Source organism: Balaenoptera borealis (genome assembly GCF_965194805.1).
Source record: "Balaenoptera borealis genome assembly, chromosome: 3".
NCBI classification, from domain to species: Eukaryota; Metazoa; Chordata; class Mammalia; order Artiodactyla; family Balaenopteridae; genus Balaenoptera; species Balaenoptera borealis.
The window spans coordinates 90,375,979-90,398,789 of NC_138866.1; the positions used below are offsets into that span (position 1 = coordinate 90,375,979).

At 41.2% G+C, this 22,811-nt stretch overlaps 1 protein-coding gene across 7 annotated transcripts in view; it reads right to left on the bottom strand.

The window, feature by feature from the left end:
• Nucleotides 1–2,867: 2,867 nt before the first annotated feature.
• LOC309627148 (uncharacterized protein) overlaps nucleotides 2,868–22,811 on the bottom strand; it is a gene marked incomplete at both ends in the record, with an annotated part of 116,526 nt that continues 96,582 nt past the window's right edge. For 2 of the 7 annotated variants that reach the window (XR_014243546.1, XM_082388864.1), the window contains one exon: nucleotides 2,868–21,426. Coding sequence is in view for 1 of the 7 variants with exons in the window: in XM_082388864.1 (XP_082244990.1) it covers nucleotides 21,416–21,426 (11 nt within the window). The remainder of the gene's footprint in view (nucleotides 21,427–22,811) is intronic. The other 5 variants (XR_014243543.1, XR_014243541.1, XR_014243542.1 and 2 more) reach the window with 5 other exon arrangements.

Below are 22,811 nucleotides of genomic sequence, written 5' to 3' on the forward strand. Positions count from 1 at the left end.
CCTAACTTGCTACTGAGGAGGGATTCAGACACATGGAACAATGGAGGTTTTGCTTATTAGCTGTACCACACAAGCTTCAAATAACCAAAGAGAGCTCACTTTTTAGCCCCATAATAATCTCAATGCAAATTGGAATGCATAGAGCATCTCCATCTGTAAACTAGTCAAAACTGAAGCTGTGTCTAATCAAATGGAGCGAAAAGACCATGGAGCAATAGAACCCTTCACTTTGGATCACCACAGCCTGTCTCCTAAGTCCGGATGGATGTGCCGCGTGTGCCCTGACCACTCGGAGAGTGATGCCCTATTAAGATGGCATGGCGGCTGGCTCAGTGATGCTTCAGGCTGGTCGTTTCATTGTGTAGAGGCATGACCTTGAATCAAGTCATTCATCCTTCATGTCTGGCAAACAGTGTTCCAAGATTTAAGTATTTGAGTTTTTAAACCGATGTCTCTTTTCCCCTCTATATTATATGCCAAGAAAAAAAGAATTATGTCTGAAAAATAACGTTCATCTGTCCCAAGGGCTGCTAAGTTAATGCTTTGATGTGAAGGTTTGCTTAGGGGAGAGAAAGGGAAGTGCTTTTGGTCCATTCCATGGACTCATACAGCCCCGCTGAATAAACTGGCCCTAAATGACCCCCTCCAGAGCCATGACCTTTTTTTTTTTTCAAGTCTCCATTATCCATTGTCCATTTGTCCCGTTGTGCTAGTGGGTGACAGACTGGAAGGAGAGTGAGATTTTGCAGGGAGTGGAAGTCTTACGCTCTGCTCAGGGTCCCGGTTTTATTGGTCTGGCATCTTGTGCCAGTTGATTTTATTGACAAAATTGTTTGTCCCAGTTTCAGTATTTAATTGGCAAATTTTTTATCTGTGACTGTGAGTCACTTATTTCTCTTTGATGTTAATTGTATGGAAAGCAGTTGAAAGGAGAGTTCTGTGTTTCTCCTCTAATAGGAAGCATGGTTGAAAGTCAGAATACAGGAAAATGAGAGAAACTGATTAGTCAAATTGCCTTGGGAAGATAAATGGCAGTCATTGATTGTGTTAGGAGATTCGATTTCCAAATAATCCCCACTGCTTAGAAGTGCAGCACAGCACTAACTCCATTCAGCGTCCCAGTTCGGATCAGCCATCGATCAGCTTTCAAACAAAAACAAACTCTAGAGTCTAATCAGAATATTTGCAGAAAAGGTGACTCAAATTACGTCCTACTTTAACCAAAGACTAGCTCTTATTTTGTGTTCACTGAAGTCTGTTCTGATTTGGGAACTAGCCAGATGAGGAGTGCCAAGTGTACAGAACATGTGGCATTTTCCACTTTACATTCAGATGAGCTGGTGTCACTGAAAACCAGTGTTTCAGAAACGAAATGGAAAGGCCTAGAGGAACTTGCAGTTAACAGTGCTTGAAAGACACTTGTCTTTGTTAATCTGTTTGCCTTAAAATTGTTTTCAGAGTCTAGAGAATACAACTCTTCGACTTTTAAATATTTACTGCAATTCTTTGCTTCTCAGTTATATAGTATATCTTTCCCTGAAGTCTGCCTACCAATATTCTAAGAAGAATCCTGCCAAGAATTCTCTGCTACCACATCAGGAAATTTTCAGCAGAAAAGCTGTGATTGGAAATTGAAACCAGTAAGACTATGTTTTTTTTTTTAAATCTAAACCCAACTCAGAATATTTTTTATGGCTCAGATGTAGAATTCAATGTGAATTCAAGTATGTATTAATGCTTTAGAGGGAATCTTAAAGTAATGGAATAATTATTAGTACAGTACACGAGGATGAAGAGGGTCATACATAACCACAAAACTGATAGAAGCCTCATGTTCATTTTCATGTAATGATCACACTCTCACCTAATTATCATATCTAGCCTATTTTTGTTAGAGCTCACACTATACTGAGTGCTTGATTGACTAATGACTTACACTATACAATTGCTAAAGATCATGATAGTAGCAATTTAGAAGCATATCAGTGCAATTTGTTTGTTGTGCTGAATCAATCAAAATATTGTTCCCAGTTTCCCTTTAATGGTTTTACTGAAGCAATTTAAATATTCTGCCATTACCATCCATCTTTGACAGTTTCCTTTTTGAAACTACGAAAGAATTCTAAATTTAGGTTGTGGGTAGAGATGTATGGTGCCACACACATAGAAATCTGTTCTCATTTTCAATTAAAGCATTTCTATTAACTTTGTTCTATAGACAATTTATAGACAGTATTGCTTTGAAATGGGAAGTGACTTGATGAAGTATACCAGGGTGTTTAGCTAGGCTGGACTTAGGACTCAGATATTTCTGATCAATAATTTGGTAAATAACAATTTTACCCCCTAAAATGTATATATTATATTTATTTCCTGAATTACACAGGGGCTAGGGAGACTCCTAGGGGAATAATGAGCAAAAACACAGTGTGGAAACACATTAATCAAAGTCACAAAAATGAATTTATTGCAAACTATAATTAATGCCATTACAGAGAGAACACACTAAAGGGGGTCAAGGGTTTCCCTGGTGGCGTAGTGGTTGAGAATCTGCCTGCCAATGCAGGAGACGCGGGTTCGAGCCCTGGCCTGGGAAGATCCCACATGCCGCGGAGCAATTAGCCCGTGAGCCACAATTGCTGAGCCTGTGCGTCTGGAGCCTGTGCTCCGCAACAAGAGAGGCCGCGGTAGTGACAGGCCCGCGCACTGCGATGAAGAGTGGCCCCCGCTTGCCACAACTAGAGAAAGCCCTCGCACAGAAACGAAGACCCAACACAGCCATAAATAAATAAATAAATAAATAAACTACATTCCTTAAAAAAAAAAAAAAGACCCAATGTAGCCAAAAATAAATAAATAAAAATAAATTAAAGGGGGTCAAGAAAGACTTTCTGGGGTAGTGATGTTTGTGTTGACATCTAAAGAAGTTGGTTGGCTTGCAGAGTCCTGGGAGGGTATTTATGACTGGGGTAAAAGAAGTAGGGAGAAGCCAGCTCATGCACAGCCTTTTCAAGGATTCTGGTCCTTAAGAGCAATGGGAAGACACTAAAAGGGTCCTTTAAGCATGCTCACATTTGCATCTGGATTTTTTCTGGTTCAACATAGGAATGAACTGGAGGAAGCCAGTTAACAAACTGTCTAAGTTGTCCAGGTGATAAATAATGGTAACTGAGACCGGTAGGGGATGACATAGACGGAAACAAGTGGACAGATTCAAGGCATTTGGGAGGCAGAATGTCCTAGTTTGGTGATGGTTATTTATTTGGTGGGGAGGTGAGTGAGGCAGATGATTTCCAGTTTTCTCACTTGCTCAACTGAATGGCTGTAGTATTTACTAGGTAGATAACCCTGGAAGAGGACCAACCTTGGAGGGAGATATGAATTTGTATAAATTAAACTTGAGATACCCTTGAGACAGCCAAGTAAAGATGTCATGTAGACAAGGACTTACATGGTCTAGAACACAAAGAAAAAATATGGCCTATAAATATATACTTTGATATCACTGGCATATGAGTAGTAGTTAAAGTAGAGGACAAGAATATGTTTCTTAGGAAGAATATATAGAAGAAGAAGAAAAGAAGACCAGGACTCAGCCTTGAAGAACTCAAATATTAAAGATCAGGTGGAGAGAAATATGCAAGGGAAAGCTTTGGACAAAGAGAAGCCAGGTAGGCAGTAGGAATATATGAAGAGCGTGGTATCACAGTGACTAAAGAATAAGAGAACTTCAAGAAAAAGGGAGCATGGTAAATAGTGCAAGGATTGCCAAGAGACTGGATACAAAGAGCCCTGAAAAAATATCCATTGCATTTGGTGACCTGGAAGGATTATCAGAACTCTTCTCTAGCACAGTGGGATCAGATACCAGCCTGGAGCAGGTCAAGGAAAAAGTGGGACATGGGGAAATAGAGCTCTCAGGTAGAAAAAGCCTTGTCAACTTGTAGTCCCTGGGGGGATTCCTAGAAATAATTAAGGAGGGAGACTGTACAAGCATCACGCTGGTAGAGCCTCAGACCAATGAGAACTAGGTATTAATGTATATATTCATTTTATCTGTACTGGCTTCAGGTTGAAGTTTGCTTCGTATTAAGGCCATTAAGCCTTAAACAATTAACCAATATATGATCAGATCACGTTTTGCCACCTTAAATTAGATCATAGAGCACAGCAAACCAATTGATTACTTGGCAGTTGGCCTATAAATGATCGATCCAGGCAAACATACAGTCTTTGGTTCTGAACAGCCTCCACCATAAGCACAGTCATGCATCCATCAACGGAGGCAGCTAGTTTTGACTAATGTCAAAGGAGATAAGGGAATGGTGTCTCTGTGAGAAGGGTGTCCACAGAGGACAGGCAGATAATACAAATGATCAAGTGATTGAAATGCAACTGCAGAAAACTAGAGGAAGTATACCCCCTTTAAAGGGACAGCTGCCACTTCGTTCAAGCTGATGATAGCCGTGGGAAATGCCAGACATCCAAAGTTTTATGTGAAATCTGCCAATAGGCCATTACGTCAAAATTTAAAGATGCTTCTAGCCTATGACCTGCCAGTTTGTGACTTCTGTTGTAGGACTACAAACTTTAATTTAGTGTATGTTTCATGAGCACTTGCTCTCTGTAAACTGTGATAGAAGCTTATGGGTAAGCACAGATGGCATGGCCCCTGCTCCCTGAAAGGCCATTAACTAGTGAGGAGAGGTGAAACAGCTATCATACAAGGCAGAGGGACAGAAATGCCAAAAAGAGGCACAATTACAAAGTTCCAAAATGCAGAGGAAGGAGCTGTTAATTTTGGCTGGAGAGAGGGCCATCAGAAGACTGTATAAAGGTGATATTTGCACTGGATTTGAAGGATTTCAATGGGGAGGAAGTAAATGGGAGGAATTCAATACTTCTCAGCAGTACCCAAAATCTTCCTTTAAAATATGAAATGTAACTTTCAGAATCAAAACAAATGCAAACAAACAAGTACAATGTATAACTTTTCTGGGTTAAAAAAACTTTGTTTTAACATGCTAAGAGTTCCTCCATCAAAAGAGATGATTAATTAGTAAATGACATCACCTTGTAATTTGCTGATTTCTGTTAATGATAAGAGTAACAACTAACACATGTACTGCTTTATAGTTTACCTATAGCTTTCACTCACTTTTTCTCAGTGAAGGCTGCAATCTAGCCAAGACTCTCCCAAGCCAGGACAGCTACCTCAGAACTTACCAGAGTTGTCTGTGGCCAGAGTACTTGGTCCTCTGGTTATGCTACAGGGAAGAGTGCAGGTTGCAGTGCCAGACAAGGGCTCATCTCCTTGTAAACAGTCTCCGGTGCTAGTTTAGCTCTGTTCTTTGGATTCTTCCAGGTCCTTTTCCATGGGAGGGCTCAGGCATTTTTTTTTTTACCCATTGAACATATTCATTCTCTATTCAAGTAAAATACAGTGTGAAAGTAGGGATGGAGTGGGGAGGGCTGACCCACATTTAAGTTCTTAGAAAAAACATATTCTTATTGGCCACGAATCTCTGAGCTTCCATGTCACTCCTGGGGAAGGATTTTAGCCTATGGATTCTCTGAGTTGAGCAGGAGGCAGAGTATGTAGGGTAGGGCCACTATGGGATGGTAGAGTGCTATCCTGCCAACCCTCCTTCACCTCCCTGGTGGACTCTTGCCCCAGGGTAATGGGTGAGGCATGGTAGTACACAGGAATTTTTCATGGTTCTCTAGAACCTCCATGGTGCTGTCTGCAAGACCACACTAGTAAGAATACTGCAGGAGCTCCTTGAGCCCAGGTTGCTTGTGTTTCATCACAAGAACAGAACTAGGTTGGTAAAAAAAAAAAAAAAAAAAAATGGATTTTAAGACTGGCCAGCTCAAAATATTCCCAGTGGTTCCCAATCCACTGGAGTGATTTAGGTGGCCCCAATGATAGGAGGTAAGCAAAAAAAAAAATGGCTGCCATAAGGTGTCACTTCCAGCCAGAATGTGAGCAGAGTAGTGTTTCTGGGTTGCAACTTTAGTCACATCTAAAATCAGGCTTTATTACCTTCAATCCCAACCCCATAGCTTAGTGGTTCTCAAACATTTCTGCCCCCCCACCCCAAATCACCTAAGCATTGTAATAAATGCAAATTCCTAAGACTCACCCCAAAATACTGACTCAAAGGGTTCAAAGTGGGGACCAAGAATCTAAATTTCTAATGGAAAGCCCAGATGATTCTGAAGCAGGTGACAGCCCATGGACTTGCCTTTGAAAACCAATGGTAAGAATCACCTATTTCCTCAAATCACTTCCCACTCCCAAAACTTACTTACCATCGTGAACAAGTAGAATGAAGTAAGTGATGGCCTATCAAGAGTGTGAAAGGGGCAAAGGTCCCTGTGGTCAGGGTCTCCCATTCAATTACTGCCTAAATTTTAGATTTCTGACATTATATCCAAATAATGTTATTTATATATTTAATTACAGAAGTGAACCAACAGGATTGGAAGAAGATGATGTTCACCAAATAATTTTAAACTTTCATCCCATTACCAGATTATAATACTTATAGGTGATATAATTTAAATTTTAAAATAAATCCTCCAATTACATTTTGAATGGCACAATTTTATTAAATTGTACTTTCTGAATTGAAGGTAAGAATATCTTTTTCTTTTTTGGCTGCGTTGGGTCTTCATTGTTGCGCGCAGGCATTTTCTCTAGTTGCAGTGAGAGGGGGTTATTCTTCGTTGTGGTGTGCGTGCTTCTCATTGTGGTGGCTTCTCTTGTTGTGGAGCACAGGTTCCAGGTCCGCGGGCTTCAGTAGTTGCAGCACGTGGGCTCAGTAGTTGTGGCTCGCGGGCTCTAGAGCACAGGCTCAGTAGTTGTGGCGCACGGGCTTAGCTGCTCTGCGGCATGTGGGATCGTCCCAGACCAGGGATCGAACCCATGTTCCTTGCATTGGCAGGCGATTCTTAACCATTGCACCATCAGGAAAGTCCCAAGTAAGAGTATCTTAAATGCAAATATTGAACTTGTATAAGCTTCTGTAATTTTTATTTGGCACTTATTTTTATTTTATAGTGTACGAAGAGCCCCACCCCACCCCACCCCAACCCTACTCCCAAATACAGAAGTGACCTGGACCTCTCTCAATGTCTGTAGAGAAGGCACCTTAGGAGACTAGAAAATAAAAGATAAACTTTCAAAAATGTTGCTTGCTAGGATTTTAAATATGCACCACTAAACTAAGGCTTAGCATGGCTGGATTCCTTTCCAATTGTACCATAGTACAATAGGAATTTATCTACATTAAGATGAAGAAAATGACTATTCACTCCCAAAAACTGAACCAGAAGAAAGGCCTTTCAGATGAAGAAAATAACTTTTCACTTCCAAAAACTGAACCAGAAAAAAACCTTTCTCTAGCCATTACTAAGCTGAGCTATCCCTGGACAGACTGTAATAAAACATTCATTCACAGTTAGAAGATCCAGAACATTTACTGGATGTTTACCATCCATTTATGCCCTCTCTTTCTCTCTCTCTCCCCCTCAATCACAGGCGTGCACACACACACACACACACACACACACACACACACACACACACACACACCCCACACCCAAACATGACAACCAGTACTTCAACTGATGACAGTACATCAGTGGTATAAGCCATTTCCTGCTACTTCTTTCATGGCTTCCAGATGTCTGGTGGGAAACTCACTCCATTCTCTGTTTCCTTAGCAAATTCCACAGAGGGACGATCCGGCGGATTTTTAGCAGAGCTGTATACTTAATGGGCTGCTGGGCAATTTTGTCAACCTAGTTGTTTTCTGGTGACTTATCTATAATACTGAGGGAGCTACACAATGTTATTTGTTTGTAAATAATTGGAAATCCTTCCTGAGCTTGCAGGGAGAAATGCTTTATGGCTAAATGGAGTTGATTCCCCCGGTAGTTTAATTTTCTTACGTACATCTCCTTGCTGACCTCAAAACAATACCTACCTTTTTTCATCCTTTTTTTCTCCCTGGAGAAGGAAAAAGAAATAAACAAAACCAGACTTGTTAGAACACAATAGTTTGTTAAGAGCGAGCTAGATTAGTTGGTGATTAGTGTTGTTTTAAATAGGAAACAAAGATGGAGCCCTTGGGAGGTTATTTACCTTTGGTGGAAATAAATTTAGGGTGAGAGATTACTACTGGGCTTCTACAATGGGAGCAGGTTTTGTTTTGCAGTTTGGTGATCGCTGTTTTTCAAGATTTCACTCAATGTGAAGACCAAGGACATTTAGACAATTGTTAAACATATAATTCCTCAGGGCCAATTAAAATAACAATACATTTGTGCTGGGCTTTCCAATTTATAGGACGCCTTGAGATAGTTAAATTTTTCTTTCTCATTACTCTGTCTTAAAGCATCAAACTGGGTGGCCTTTTCCCCATCCACAGCAATTACATCAAATAATAGTCCCTAGTTGAAACCTTAAAGTTCTTTGAAATGAGTTTCAATAGAGAATGGTAATCTTGAAATATATTTAAAAATTTTTAAATGCTTTCTTTATTTTAGTGTACACTTTCCATTGTGCGATTTTTAAAAAAAATCTGCCACCTGAAAACTGTATCTGGTTATGTTCCAGGCACCCAGTGGAGATAGAAATAAAGCCAGCCTTTTCAGAAGTCTTCCACTTCCTCATGACTCCGAGGAGCAGGCAGTTGGAAACCGTGGGGACATTGATAATTTTCAGTCAGAAATAAGCGGATTGGTACTAGAAAATGCATCCATTAAACATCAAGTGGACTCGACTCACAGTGTTAAATAACAGCTAGAAAGAAGAGCCTCCTGCAATGGCCCCAGACTGCCAAAGGGCTAACCCACATGTGTCATTGTGACAGAGCTGTCTTCCTGATGGAGGCCACTGGAGGATTCCAACGTCCCATGCTGTCATGGAAGGGAGTGAAGTAGCGCAGAGGCCCACTGGCTTCTCCCGCCTTGAAGAAAGCCTGGGAACCCAATCAGGAGTTTGTCTTCCATAAAGGAGATTATTTTAGAGAAAAATGAAAATTAATGAAAGTCTTTTCAAAAATTCAAAATAGCCCAGAAGAAGTGAATACGCTAGAACTGGAGTCACAGAAGGAGAAACCAGACTTAGAAAGAGTGCATTTTGCTGAGGTCACCCTGGATGTAAATACTCTTCCCTTGGAGAAAATTAACTTTAAAATCACAATATCAAGACCTCATCAGAATCCATTTCCCAGTGCCCTCCTCCCATGTTTCTCTGCCTCATCCTGCTACCAGAGGTTGGCAGTCAACCCAAGGCCAGCAGTCACAGTTGTAGACACATTCCAGATGGAAAGATCATTTTGTTTCTAGACACCGTAACAAAGGACTTGGCAGTTGGTGAGTAACCCCCCCTGCCGGGAGCAGGTGTCTTCACTTTGACAAGATTGTATTTTATACCTTGAAGGACCTGAAACAGACTGTAACGGGTAGTAGGTCAAACAAGTTGGGGTTTTTGAAAAGAGCTGGCTAACCAGCTTGAGGTGAGGAGCAATGACATGGGAAATGAGTTACCTGTTTACTAATGTCACAGGAATTTAGCCATTCATTTTGACTGTAGCAGGCTCCTTAGTGCAGCCCGAGGTTCTAGCCTCTGAAAGGCTCAATGGAAACTGTTGCTTGGGAAGACAGTAAATTAAAATGTACACACACATGCAGAGAAAAACAAACTAGATTTTGGAAAAATAATTCCGTAGTGTGAGCTAGTATTTTCCTTCAGTGGAATATACCACTCTTCTAAAAGGTGAATTTATTACCTTTGAGATAATGTTTTCTACAAACAATTCAACACAATAAAACATCTTTAGGATAAATGCCTAAACACCCAACAAGAGTAGATTGGTTAAGTAAACCGTAATATAGTTGCACCGTGGATGAACGATTAGAAATACATGCAACAATATGGGTGATTCTCACAGACACAAGACTAAGCCAAAGAAGTCACACCCCAAAAAGTACATACTACACCATTCCATTTATAAGGACAAAACAGGAGATACTAGTGTGTGGTTAGAAAGCAGGAAGGTGATTACTGCGGGGGGTTTGTTAGTGACTGAAAGGGGGCCAGAGGGGATGTTAGTAACGTGCTGTTTCTTGATCTAGCTGTTGCTTATGTGAATGTGTTCAGTCTGTGATGATTCAGCAAAAGAAACACTTACATGCACTGTTCTGCATGTAGATTTTACCTTAATTCAAAGTTAAAACATTAAATTCCCCTAGCACATAGATGTTCTTAAAAGAAGCTCTGATTTATACATTTTTTAAACTGGGAAGACAACCTACTGAATTGCTGTAGAAAAATAAATTAGGCTTCAGAGTTTATTCCTGATGAGTGATGGCTATGTCCATGGCTTAGAGAGTCCTGGATCGTGAATGGACTTGAGACATGAGGCATCTGAAATAAGCAGTGAGTGTCTTGTAGGTAACTTCAAACACATGTTTTCAATTCCCTTCCCAATAAAATTCTACCCATGACCTACCTTGGATTAACCTTCAATTGGAAACGCACCCTACTTCCGTCTCATGTTGAATGTAAAATTGTACCTGGTATATAAAAATAAATTATTTGAGAAAAGTATATTGTGAGCTTGGGGAACAAAGTTAGATTGAACTTAGATTAGATTGAACCCTAGATTCTTCTCCTTCCTCTTGCATGGATATTCATCTACCAAATCTTCTTCCCATTCAGTGGATTGGAAGTTGCTACTGTAACTTGATTTTTATTCAAGTGGTGGATTGTATCACTGGGCATGGGGTTGTAATGAACTCAAATAAGTATTGAGAATGTTGACATCTAATCTCAGGTTTTCTTCTCTCTCACACTGGAATCTTAGGTAAGTCACTTCCTCTTTCAGAGAGCTCAGTGTCTTCTTCTGTAGAATGAACCAGTTGACTTGGGCCACCTCTTAAAGAGTCAAGAATCAACACAAATATATAGACAAAAGTTTGACAAAGTTAGATATACCACAGTATAAATATCCCACCAGAAGTGCTTCTCAGATTCTTTCACTGGGTGACTTTTAGCAGGTGAGGGGAAGAAAAACCCCTAAGATTGACTGGATTATGGCAAAGAGTTTTCTCACCTGTCCTAGAATAGAAATTATATTTCAAATTGCATTAAGATGGTGGTAGAAGGTTCAGAAGTTATGATTAGATTTTTCTTTGACCTCAATTCTACCTTTATCCTTGGTCATTACTCATTGCTGTCCTCATTTAAAACACTGCAGTTCTAATAAAGAGAGAAGAAAATGGCCCCCCAGAATGGAATATGTCAAACGAGAGTGACCTTTGTCCTTTAAAGTCAAGGAAGTAAGTCTTAACCTGAAGCTCAGGAACCCTGTAATTATAGTAAATCCACCCCATTGGCTTGTAACTGGGATTAGAGTATCGAGCTGGGCCGTACTTCCATCCTCTAGAGGAGAAGTGGTTTATGAAGGACTGGTGCGTTTGAGGTTAAGGGAACGCTCTCAACCTGAGTAGGTATCAAACTGAGGGATACTGTTGTCACAAAGGGACCATTTTCAACACTGTAAGTTTTCCTTATTTCTTCTAAAACTTAGAGTTGATATAAGCTACAAGGCTATCAGAGAAGAGGACTTAAATTCTCCTGGGCATATAATTCAGGCACAACATGGAAAATGTAAAGACTTGGGATGTGAGAAGAGCTGCCACATCAGATGTGTTCAATCCTGTCTCCCCCCCACCCCCCGGCAACTTTGACAATCGGCAGATGCTGGTCCCCTATTCATGGAGAACTGGAGACAAACAAAAACAGACTTTCCAGATTAAATGCCCCAGGCTTGGGACCATTTTAATAAGAGAGAAATGGAGTTTTCACACTTTCATCACGCTGGAGTTTGATCCTCCAAGGCAATTTCAAGGTATTCCATTCAGCCTGTTTATTACAGTTTTTTTTTTTTTTAAAGTGAGGGTGAGGCTCTGAAGCTTCTCCAGGTGATAGCACATCCAAGAGATTTGCCCCCTTCCTTCCTTAAATTTGTCTTCTTTGAATTAGAAATAATTCCAGAAGAATTGCCTATGAGACCCTTGGAACTAACCCAGAATCCTGCCTGCTTCAGGACCTCACAGAATCTCCTTAATGCATCTTTTCTGATAGGTGAAGGGAAAGCAACTGAAAACCACTTTGACTGCCCTGGGTGGTTGTGACGACTGTTTTTTTAACACTCGAACTGCCTACTAATGAAACTTACAAGGCATAAAAAGGAGGTGTTTTACCTTGTCCAGGTTACAATTGCTCACTCAGAATTTGGTGGGGGAGGGGAAAGGCTGTTTTTGGCTTATATTTGATGAAGTAAGTCAATTCCTCCACTAGTATAATATGGACCTTGTGTGTGAAAGATGATTACAACATTGGACTTGAAATCAGAATTTGTTTTCAATGGGTGTTACTCCTAAAACAGTTTTTCTCTTAGGGTGTGTTATTTGCATTCAGTAACATATTTAAGTCAGCACAAGTGTTTAAAGTACTGGGTGGTAATTTTAGCTTTACACCAGTATTTGCCTTCTTCATTCTTTCAAGGATTGCTAATCTCATTAAATGAAGTCTTTTTATAAATGAGTTCTAAATATATTTGACTCTTTCCTAATTTCACTTGGGCTCAACTTAGAGTATAGCTAGATACTACTGCATTGTTAACCAGACCTGTATCTTTTAAATGCAAAAGGAGATGCCGTCTGGTCCTCAGAACATAGTTTTCCCTTATAATAATAATCTTAGAAAATGAGTTATACATGTGAACTTTGCTATCTGAACTAATCTCATATGAACTAACATATGAACTAATTCTGGATACAGAGTCCAAAATTACACATGTAGAAATTGCTTGATTCTGAAATAAATTGTACCAATTTTCATTACTGGTTACTGAAACGGGAGAATGAATGTATGTGTTGGAGGGAAGGTGGTATAACTGGTGCCTTTATTTTTGGCTAGAGGAAAAGGGACTTTCAATGAAGGAGAACTAAGCTGTATTTGAGTCCTGTAAGTGTGCATACATGTTCAGAGGGCTGTACGTGCCACTGGGGACGGCCCATAATTAAAATACCAAAATACTTCCTCCTTACCAATTGGAGAACAGCCTCTCCCTCCAATCCTAAAACGGCTGCACCAGCACTTCCCTGAGGATCCTGGAACTTCCCCAGGATCCAGCAATCAAAGAAATTTAACCAGCAGAGCAAGGGGCCTCTAGGACCCAGGGAAGCATTATCACGTTAATCAGCCTCCCTGACTGAATCGGGGATCCCCAATAAGCCTTGGCCAGCATGCATGTTTGAATGAGCTGTCAATTAATAGCATGGGCCCTACGCCAGCATTCTGGCTCCTCCAAGGTTACTGGGTGACCTTGGGCAAGTAGCTTAACCTTGCTGTGCCTAACTTCCTTATCTGTAAAATGCAAATAATGGTAGTGTTTACTTCATGGGGTTGTTGACACAATTAAATTGAGTTTATGTATGTCAGATGCTTAAAACAGGGCCTGTGTAAGTGTTGGGGATGATAATGGTGATAAAGTTGATGAAAATGATGACTGGTCTAGACACGAGGAAGACCATCTGACCATGAGGTGAACCTCTGATTACGTCGGGTGTTTGGTACATAATGGTGAAAACTAACCTGATCATATCCTCTCTCCTGGGAATTATGATGACTGATTTGCACTGAGACAATTCCTTCTTTGAGCCTGAGCAATATTCCAAACAGTGGGCATTCTTATTCTCCATGAGGGCAAGTGATATACCACAGGGATTGCAATAAACTCCCATTATTAAAGTTATTCTAGGCTTAGGTCCTTCATGTTGCCTGAAAGACCATCACAGTACAACTAGATGAAGGAAACTTTTGACCCGTGAATCATATATCTATGCAAAATATTCATTATTGGAATCTTTCAAGAGAACAGCAATTCCTAGAGTGGTGGTTCTTGCCCTTAAGAAGAGCGTCTGCTGGTTCCCTAGAGTTTTGCAGATGACTGCAGTCCAGTATACAGTGTGGCACTTTTGGTCTGGGTGAATCCATGGCCAGTTTAAGGTTGAAAAAAGAAGAACAGGGGCTTCCCTGGTGGCGCAGTGGTTGAGAATCTGCTTGCCAATGCAGGGGACACGGGTTCGAGCCCTGGTCTGGGAGGATCCCACATGCCGCGGAGCAACTGGGCCCGTGAGCCACAACTACTGAGCCTGCGTGTCTGGAGCCTGTGCTCCGCAACAAGAGAGACCGCGATGGTGTGAGGCCCGCGCACCGCGATGAGGAGTGGCCCCCGTTTGCTGCAACTGGAGAGAGCCCTCGCACAGAAACAAAGACCCAACACAGACAAAAATAAATAAATAAATTAAAAAAAAAAAAAAAGTAAAACCAAGAGAGATGGAGGCAATTCCTTTAAAAAAAAAGAAAAAGAAAGAAAAAAAGAACAAAGAATAAATTTTAAAACTGTAACCCAAAAAAAGAGGAAAAGAAAAGAAAAGGAAGAGATACGTTTTGTGCTTAGAGCAACTTTTCCCAATAGAGCATGAGTGCTCAGGATGGATTCAAAGTGATGTTGTCCCTATGATTACTCGTTTAAATGGAAAGTACACCATCTTTTGAGATTAATGCAAGGAATACTGTCCTTGGATAGCTGTAAGGAGAATGAGAAATTGTCGGTGAAGGAAAGTATATCCTCCCCTGCATCCCATTTTCTCTCTCAGTGTACTACCTGAAGGCACAAAAATGAAGTCAAAGGGCAGGGCATGACCTCAATAAGCATGATTGGAGTGGGTCAGAGGGCACTACCCTTGGGATTGAAGATGATTGAAGAAACCGCCTGCCCGGTGACTGTGTCTATGGCCTCAGTCCATTTCCTCTACGGTGACAAGCAGGTTCACAAAAGAATGCAGGAACTTTGTCCCAAGGAAGTTCACGTAGTCCAAAAACTGGAGAAGGACCATTCTAGAACATCCAGTGCATTTTATGGCTCTGTGCCATCACAGAGAGCCAGATAGGGAAAAACCCCACAGGGGAAAAATGACGACAGGCGAGTGTCATTCAGACATTCTACCTGCATTGCGTTCCCTTCTCTAGTCATATTCTTCATATGCAGTAAGATTATATCTGAAACATGGAAAGCAGTGGTCTCAATGCACTCAGAATATTAATAGCATCTTTGGGCCTCTTTCTGCACAAGCGTTCTCTGCCAAATTGTCAGGGAGCATGGGACTCTGTCATCTATCTTGCTAATGGTTTTTTAAGATTTCTGAACCTACAGCCCTACAAGGAGAAAATAAGTTTATTTTTGGTGTGAACAAGAATTATATTTACTAAAGAGTCTAAAAGTACAAGGTCAAATGGGGGAAAAATGCAGGTGCACTGGGGGAATTCTGATCAAGAGAATCTTGCTGCGGCACACAGCTTCCCTCATTTATCAGAGCCGAGCGAGAAAGCCATTTTCTTATTTTCCTAAATCCCCAAATATGTCAAGGACAGGGAGCCCACCTTACCTCTGATTTGCGCAGAAAATGCTGACAGGAACAGAGCAGTATGTGTGGGGAAGGAAATACAGTTAGCAAATTTTTTCCAATTCAATATGCACCCCTGAGCACCGTGAACAGACTATTGACTCTTGGCCACCAAGCTCGGAGCTCTGAAAAGCTGCAGAACTGAGGGATCCTTACCCCTGAATGTTTTGTCCACCGTAGAGTTTTTGCTTCATAAAGGGGGAATGAGGCAAAGCTGTCAAGAGGACATAAAGATTACCCCCAACTGCTGACAGCAGATGGTGGCTAATGGCAAGTGTTTTTAACAGAGCTTTATTGTTCCAGGTTGAGGCATTAACATGTCTCTGTGGGGTTTTTCTGGCTTTATTTATTTATTTGCTATTTTAAAAAGTCACTTTGTAAAATGACAGTGTGACACGTATTACAATTTTTGCCTACACTGGGCTCCCATGGCATATTTGTCTTCTCATTTTCCTGATGTGAGGGTGGCATTTGGGATCCAACCAAAAGCAAGTTTGTATTATTTTGAGCCTTGACAATTAATAGGGAAAGCATCAGTTCTTCTAAATCAGAGCAAGGAGTTGTTCCCCCATTTTCTGAGTGACTGCAAGAACTTTAAAATCAAAGTAAATACAGCCTGTTTCCACATGCAAGGTGGGTTTCACATCACTCAATGCAAACAGCCCCAAACCTGTTTGTGCCAGCTACAACTGTTCAGTAGCCTTAGAAGAAAAAGCTTCTTACCACTTTTATTTCCCTAACAAAGCAACTTTAGTCACTGCAGATTTAAATCTGATTTCTGGGTGATTATCTTTTTGTTTGATTTCTAAATCCCAAGTATTTCTCTGGACTCCAGCAAGCTGTGACTAAAGCATCAGGCAGTTGATTAATGCAGACACAAAGGAAAGCAGGAAACAGAGGAAGAGTGCAAGACCCTTTTTTACACTTTCCTCCCCATCAGAATCCATCTCAATTATTGACAGAGGAAAATCATAACAGGTGAGAAGCTAGCCTCCCTCTCACCTGCCTTGCTCTAGCGCAGGGACCTAGGGAGTCTTGGAGACTCGGCAGCCTAGCTGCAGATGTGAACACCAGAGGAAAGGGAGAGACAGCAGTGCTAGGAAGAGAGCACTGCATTTTCTGAGTCTCCTTTAATAATTCCTGGGTACAGTCTGAAACATATTGCTAGGCACTAGAATATTTCTTCCCCACTACCCCTCCCCTCACCAAAAAATTAAGACATGTCTTCATGTCTCTGTAGAGCTAGATGCAGTAGAGTGGTGGTAACAGTGCACATCAGGAATCCAACTTGCCATCAGCCTTCCGTGGTTGGATGGAGTGGGGAGCAGGGCGGAAGGATGGGCATCTGTTGCTCTGGGTATTTTCCTATTTTGGCAGGACCTTGCAGAGAGCATGGCCTTCCTAGGAAGGAAATTCTGGAGCAAGTCCTTCTGTCTGTCTTGTGTAGACATCTCCCCTCCTGCACTGGAATTCATGGCAGCCCCAAGACCTGCCTCGGTGTGTCCAGCACAGCCTTGCAGTTGGAAACCTCAGAGCCTTCCTTGGCCACCAGCTGTTTCCAATGTTAAGAGAAAATAAAAAACAAGCAAACAAAACAAAACAAAAGATCAGTTTCTTTTGTTCTTTGGCAGTTACCGGCTGCTTGGAACTGTTGTATATTCACTCAGGAAAAGTTGTAGAAAGTCTCTCACCCTTTTTAAATTGCAAAACAAGCAGCTCAACCTCTGAGACTCCAATACTGCCGCAGGGTGGGTGCTAAATAAACAGGTTTTCCTCATCCCTCCTTCCTCCCTGCAGTGTCACGCATCTTGGACAGTGTTTGTACCTCAGGAGAAAAGAAAAACCAGTGAATTTTGTACTTTTGATGCAGGCAAGAGCCCCATTGCTAATTAAACCACGGTAGCCTGAACCTGGAATCATCAGCCGGTAGGCACCTCCAGCAGCGTTAGAAGGTTCTCTTGAAATGGGTAATGGAGATTTTGCACCTCAGATAGATTTCTAGAAATAGTCTTGATGTCACACCCCACGGCCTCCTCGTTTCACATTTATCATCCCTCCTCCCACTAGGCTGTCTGGGAAGTTGAATTTCTCAAATCCTTTCTGCCCCTGGCCTCCAAATCTTGCAAGGGCCAGTTGAGTGGTTTTAAGCCAAGACCCTTAAAGATTGCTATTGTATCAAGTAGGATGACTTGGGCTGTAAATAACAGAAAATCCTACCTCACCTGGCGTAAACAGTAAGGGCAATTACAACTTATGTAACAATATTTCCTAGCATAGGTTGGCTCTAGCGTGGCTCAATAACACAGCTCAAGGACACCAGGACCTTGGTTTATTCTTCATTCCACTATGCCAACCTCAGCATGTTGGCCTTGTTCTTATCAAGCTCCCCTCAAACTCGTGAGATGATTTCCCAAACTGCAAACATCACTGGCAAATGTAGATGTGCAGTCAAATAAGAGACAAATTGCTTATCATTTGTCTTTTTTAAAGAAGAATTTCTTTGCTAGAAAATGCCCACCAGATCTCCTCTTAATTCTCATTGGCTCTCATGCCCACCCCCATACCCAATTACAGGCTACAAAATTGGAACTCCGGTGACTGACTAAGATGAATCAGGATTTACACCAGAGCCAAATGGGGAAAAGGCAGAAACCCCAACGAAATCAGGAATTGGTGAGCAAAGAAGAATAAATGGTTGTTGGGTACGAAACCAACATACCTGGCCCAGTTTCAAAAGGCAAATAACCTCCTGAATGCCATTTATCCAGTATTCAATGAAATCTTTCAGGAGTAAAGTCCCCTCTGCCAGCAGTAGGGATAAAAGTAAGAAGCGCTTACTTATTCACATTTTCTGGTGCTAGTTCTCAAAAGTTCAAGGTATAAGAATATGTAGGATCATTAAGACTAGAACAAAAATATATACATAGTATTTACTTCTCTAGGCTAATTTTTTTTACATTGAAAGCTTGGGGTTTCAGAGACATTACTTTAGTGAGATTATCTTATTTGCAAGATTTTGTTTTTCCTTTCTACAAAATTTCTAGAAAAGTAATATGCTCCTTTTTTCACTGAATAACTCTGGTTACTGTGTGGATGGGAGCCTCCAACTTAATCTCACCTAGGATGTGTGGCTCTGGTCCAGCAGAGGGGCTTTTCTACACCATTAAGGTTCACAGATTTCACATCCACCTTTTCTTCTAGGGGGTCACCTTTTCCTGAACCAACAATTCAGGATGGGGCACAGCATTGGCACTGCCACAGCCAATTCTCACAGAGATGGAGACAAAATAGATTTGGTGCTGGAGAGCTGATCAATATCAGTGTTTTTAAAAAACCAAATCCCATAGATTATCTACCCCATGTCAAAGTGTTGGGACTTTTTTTTTTCTACAGACGCCATAAAGAAGAATTTCTTGTGTCTGTTTCACTAAACAATAATTATATTTTCTACTGCACAGCATTGTGTTAGAAATAATTTATAGAAATAGTGAATCACATTGTGATGGTTAATTTTTTGTGTCAACTTGACTGCGCTGAGGGATGCCCAGATAACTGGTAAAACATTATTTCTGGGTGTGTCTGTGAGGGTGTTTCCAGAAGAGATTAGCATTCGACTTGGTAGACTGAGATTAAAAGATTGCCCTCACCAATGTGAACAGGCAGCATCCAATCTCGAGGGCCTGAATAGAACAAAAAGGCAGAGAAAGGGTAAATTTGCTCTCTTTGCTTGAGCTGGGCCATCTATCTTCTCCTGCTCAGACAGGTTCTTGGGTCTTTGGGCTCTAACCAGCACTTACACTATTGGTCCCTTTGGACTTGGACTGAATTACACCATGGGCTTTCCTGGATCTCCAGTTCACAGACATCAGATCGTGGGACTTACTGGCCTCCATAATTGTGTGAGCCAATTCCTATAGTAAATCTCCTCTTGAATATATCTCTGTATGTCCTATTGGTTCTGTTTCTCTGGTGAACCCTCACTAATACACAAAAGTTATCCAGTGTCTGTTGTTTGGCAAACCCATGTGTTCTATCAACTGGAATCATTTAAAATTTGCTGTATTTTATGGATTTTATAGGCTATGTTGTTGCAGGGCCAGGCAGGCTGGTTAAAATTTGTTATGGGAAGAGCTCTGCTCTTGGCAAGATGGCAGATGAGATAACATGACCATCCTCTAGCTATAAAGACTTAGAAATGCTGCAAAAATAAAACAAAATGTTTAAATGCACAATGAACTCACAAGCAAGAAGAGGAACACTCAGTTGCCTGAGACAAAGGTGGAATTAAAACAAGTTGAAAGCACATGAGCTATTGGATGAGTATCAGAGTGGGGTTGGCATAGGGGCATCCTAATACTCTGTGCGGGTACCAGAGACAGGACCTTTGAACCAAGTGAGAGGGGAGTAGGAACAAAGATTCTGGAATAAAGCGAGGAGCTCCCAAGGGTAGCAGCCTCATTGGCAAGGTGGACTTGAAAGTATTATCCTTGTCAGGGACATGATATAGAAGCTTGTCCATCTCTGCCTGAGATTTGGGTGGGAAAACAATTCTTCCCTGAGTGAAAGTAATTGAAAGTAGGCCTGTACTTAAGGTGATCAGTGGTCAGAGTTTGCCCAAGACTGTCCTGGTTTTAAATCTGAGAGTCCTGGATCCTGGGAACCCCCTCAGGCTTAGGCAAACCAGGACAGCTGGTCACCCTGTCTGCACCTTGTGTAGTGCAGGCATCCAAATTCACACTAGCCTATATTTAGGAACTCCCACACCAAAAAGTGAACCAATTATGGCCTCAAAACTGGTGAGGTACTTGGCAGAAGCAAATGCAAACCCTCTCAGTTCTCACAGCCCTGGGATGGGTTAAGAGCTGGGGAGAAGTGTTTATTAAAAATGAGCCTACAGGGCTTCCCTGGTGGCGCAGTGGTTGAGAATCTGCCTGCCAATGCAGGGGACACGGGTTCGAGCCCTGGTCTGGGAGGATCCCACATGCCGCAGAGCAACTAGGCCCGTGAGCCACAACTACTGAGCCTGCACATCTGGAGCCTGTGCTCCGCAATAAGAGAGGCCGCGATAGTGAGAGGCCCGCGCACCGCAATGAAGAGTGGCCCCCGTTTGCCGCTACTAGAGAAAGCCCTCGCACAGAGACGAAGACCCAACACAGCCAAAAATAAATAAATAAATAAATATTTAAAATAGTGTGGAAAAAAAAGAAAAAGAAAATTATGTGAGGTGATTGATGTATTAACTAACTAACCCTGTTGTGGTAATTATTTTGCGATGTTATTAGTGTATCAAATCATCATATTGTACACCTTAAACTTACACAACGTTATATGTCAAATATATCTCAATAAAGCTGGAAAAAATTTTTAATTTTTTTGAATTTGGGGAAAACACTTTAGACCAGAAGACGACCTTGCATCTTTGCAATCTCTTTTTAATAGACATAAAATGAATATCTAAAAGTTATCTTACAAATTAATAAGAGAAAAACTATATAACTCAATGGAAAACAGACAAAAATTAAGAAAGAAATTAACTGCAGAGGAAATGAAAATGATCAATAAAGATGAGAATCTGCTCAACTTCACTATTACACAGAGAAATGAATATAGACGTGAACTACTGAAACACCAAGTCAGAGCCATCACACTGGCAAAAAAACAGTTGTCAGATAACACTGAGTTTTGGGAAAATGTAGAGAAATCAGAATGTTTATACCTTGATGCTAAATGTGAACATGTTTGCAGCAATGTTGGCAAGAAGTCTGGCAAAAAGTAGAAAGTTCCAGATGTGCTCACCCTCCATTTGTGAAGGTCATCCTTTGGAAAGTCCCCGTTTACACATACGGAGGTACATATAAGGACATCACTGCAGCACTGTGAACAGAAGACAAAAAAAACAAACCACCAACTTGTCCATTAGCAGGAGAGAGAAATAAAACGAGGCTTATTAACACAATGCAGTACCATACGGCAGTTACAATGAATTCAATCTATGTGTATCAAAAACCAACGCTGTGTCCTGGGAATTTACTCAAGAGAAATGAAAACATCTGTCCACACAACAACATGTACACGAATGTTTACAGCAGCATTGTTCACAATAGCCAAAAGGTGGAAACAACCCATATGTCTGTCAACTGATGAACAGATAAACAAATTGTTGTATGTCCATATAATGGAATATTACAACATGGACAAACCTTGAAAACATTACACTCAGTGAAAGTAGCCATTCACAAAAGACCACATATGATATGGTTCCATTAATATAAAATGCCTAGAATAGGCAATCTACAGAGACAGAAAGTAGATTAGTGGCTGATTACAACAGGGGTTGGGGGAGGACTGACGGAAGAATGGGGGATGATAGCTAAAGATACAGGATTTCTTTCTGAGGTGATTAAAATGTTATAAAACTCACTGTGATGATGGTTGCAAATATCTATGAATATAATAAAAACCATTAAGTTGTACACTTTAAATCAGCAGTCCCCAACCTCCCTGGCACCAGGGACCAGCTTCATGGAAGACAATTTTTCCACGGACGGTGCGGGGGGGGATGGTTTCGGGATGATTCAAGCGAATTATATTTATTGTGCCCTTTATTTCTATTATTTTTACATTGTAATATATAATGAAATGATTCTACAACTCACCATAATGCAGAAGCAGTGGGAGCCCTGAGTTTGCTTTCCTGCAACTGGATGGTCCCATCTGGGGGTGATGGGAAACAGTGACACCCGAAGTGTGTTGCTTATGTCCCTGGTGCAAACTTCTATTCTGTAATCTCGTTTTGGTTGCTGTCACTGCAGAAAACCCTGCTTAACAAAGATAGGATGTTGGAAATGGAAGCAGGCTTTCAGTGCTTTTGTGGCAATCTCAGGATATTCTGCCTTGACTTTCATCCAGACATATAGAGATTTGAAGTTGTCTCAGACATACTTTTAAGGCCACCGTTATTTGCGATCTCAAGCAGTTGATCCTCTTCTAGCAAGGACAAAATCAATTCACCTGGCTTATTCACAAATGGGTCGCAGATCCATTCCTTCCCAGTTCAGGGGCCTTTTGTGGTTGGGAAGTAATGCTCAAACTCTTTTGAAAGCTGAGATAGGTGATCATGCACCAGCTGGGAGAAAGAAGGCCCTGGCTCAGTCTCTTTCAAAATCTCTGCTAATGTTTGAAACATGTCAAAAATCCCAATGTTCACTCGTTACCCCTGTAATTTCAGTTTGGCTTTGAATGCGGCCACTTTATCTGCT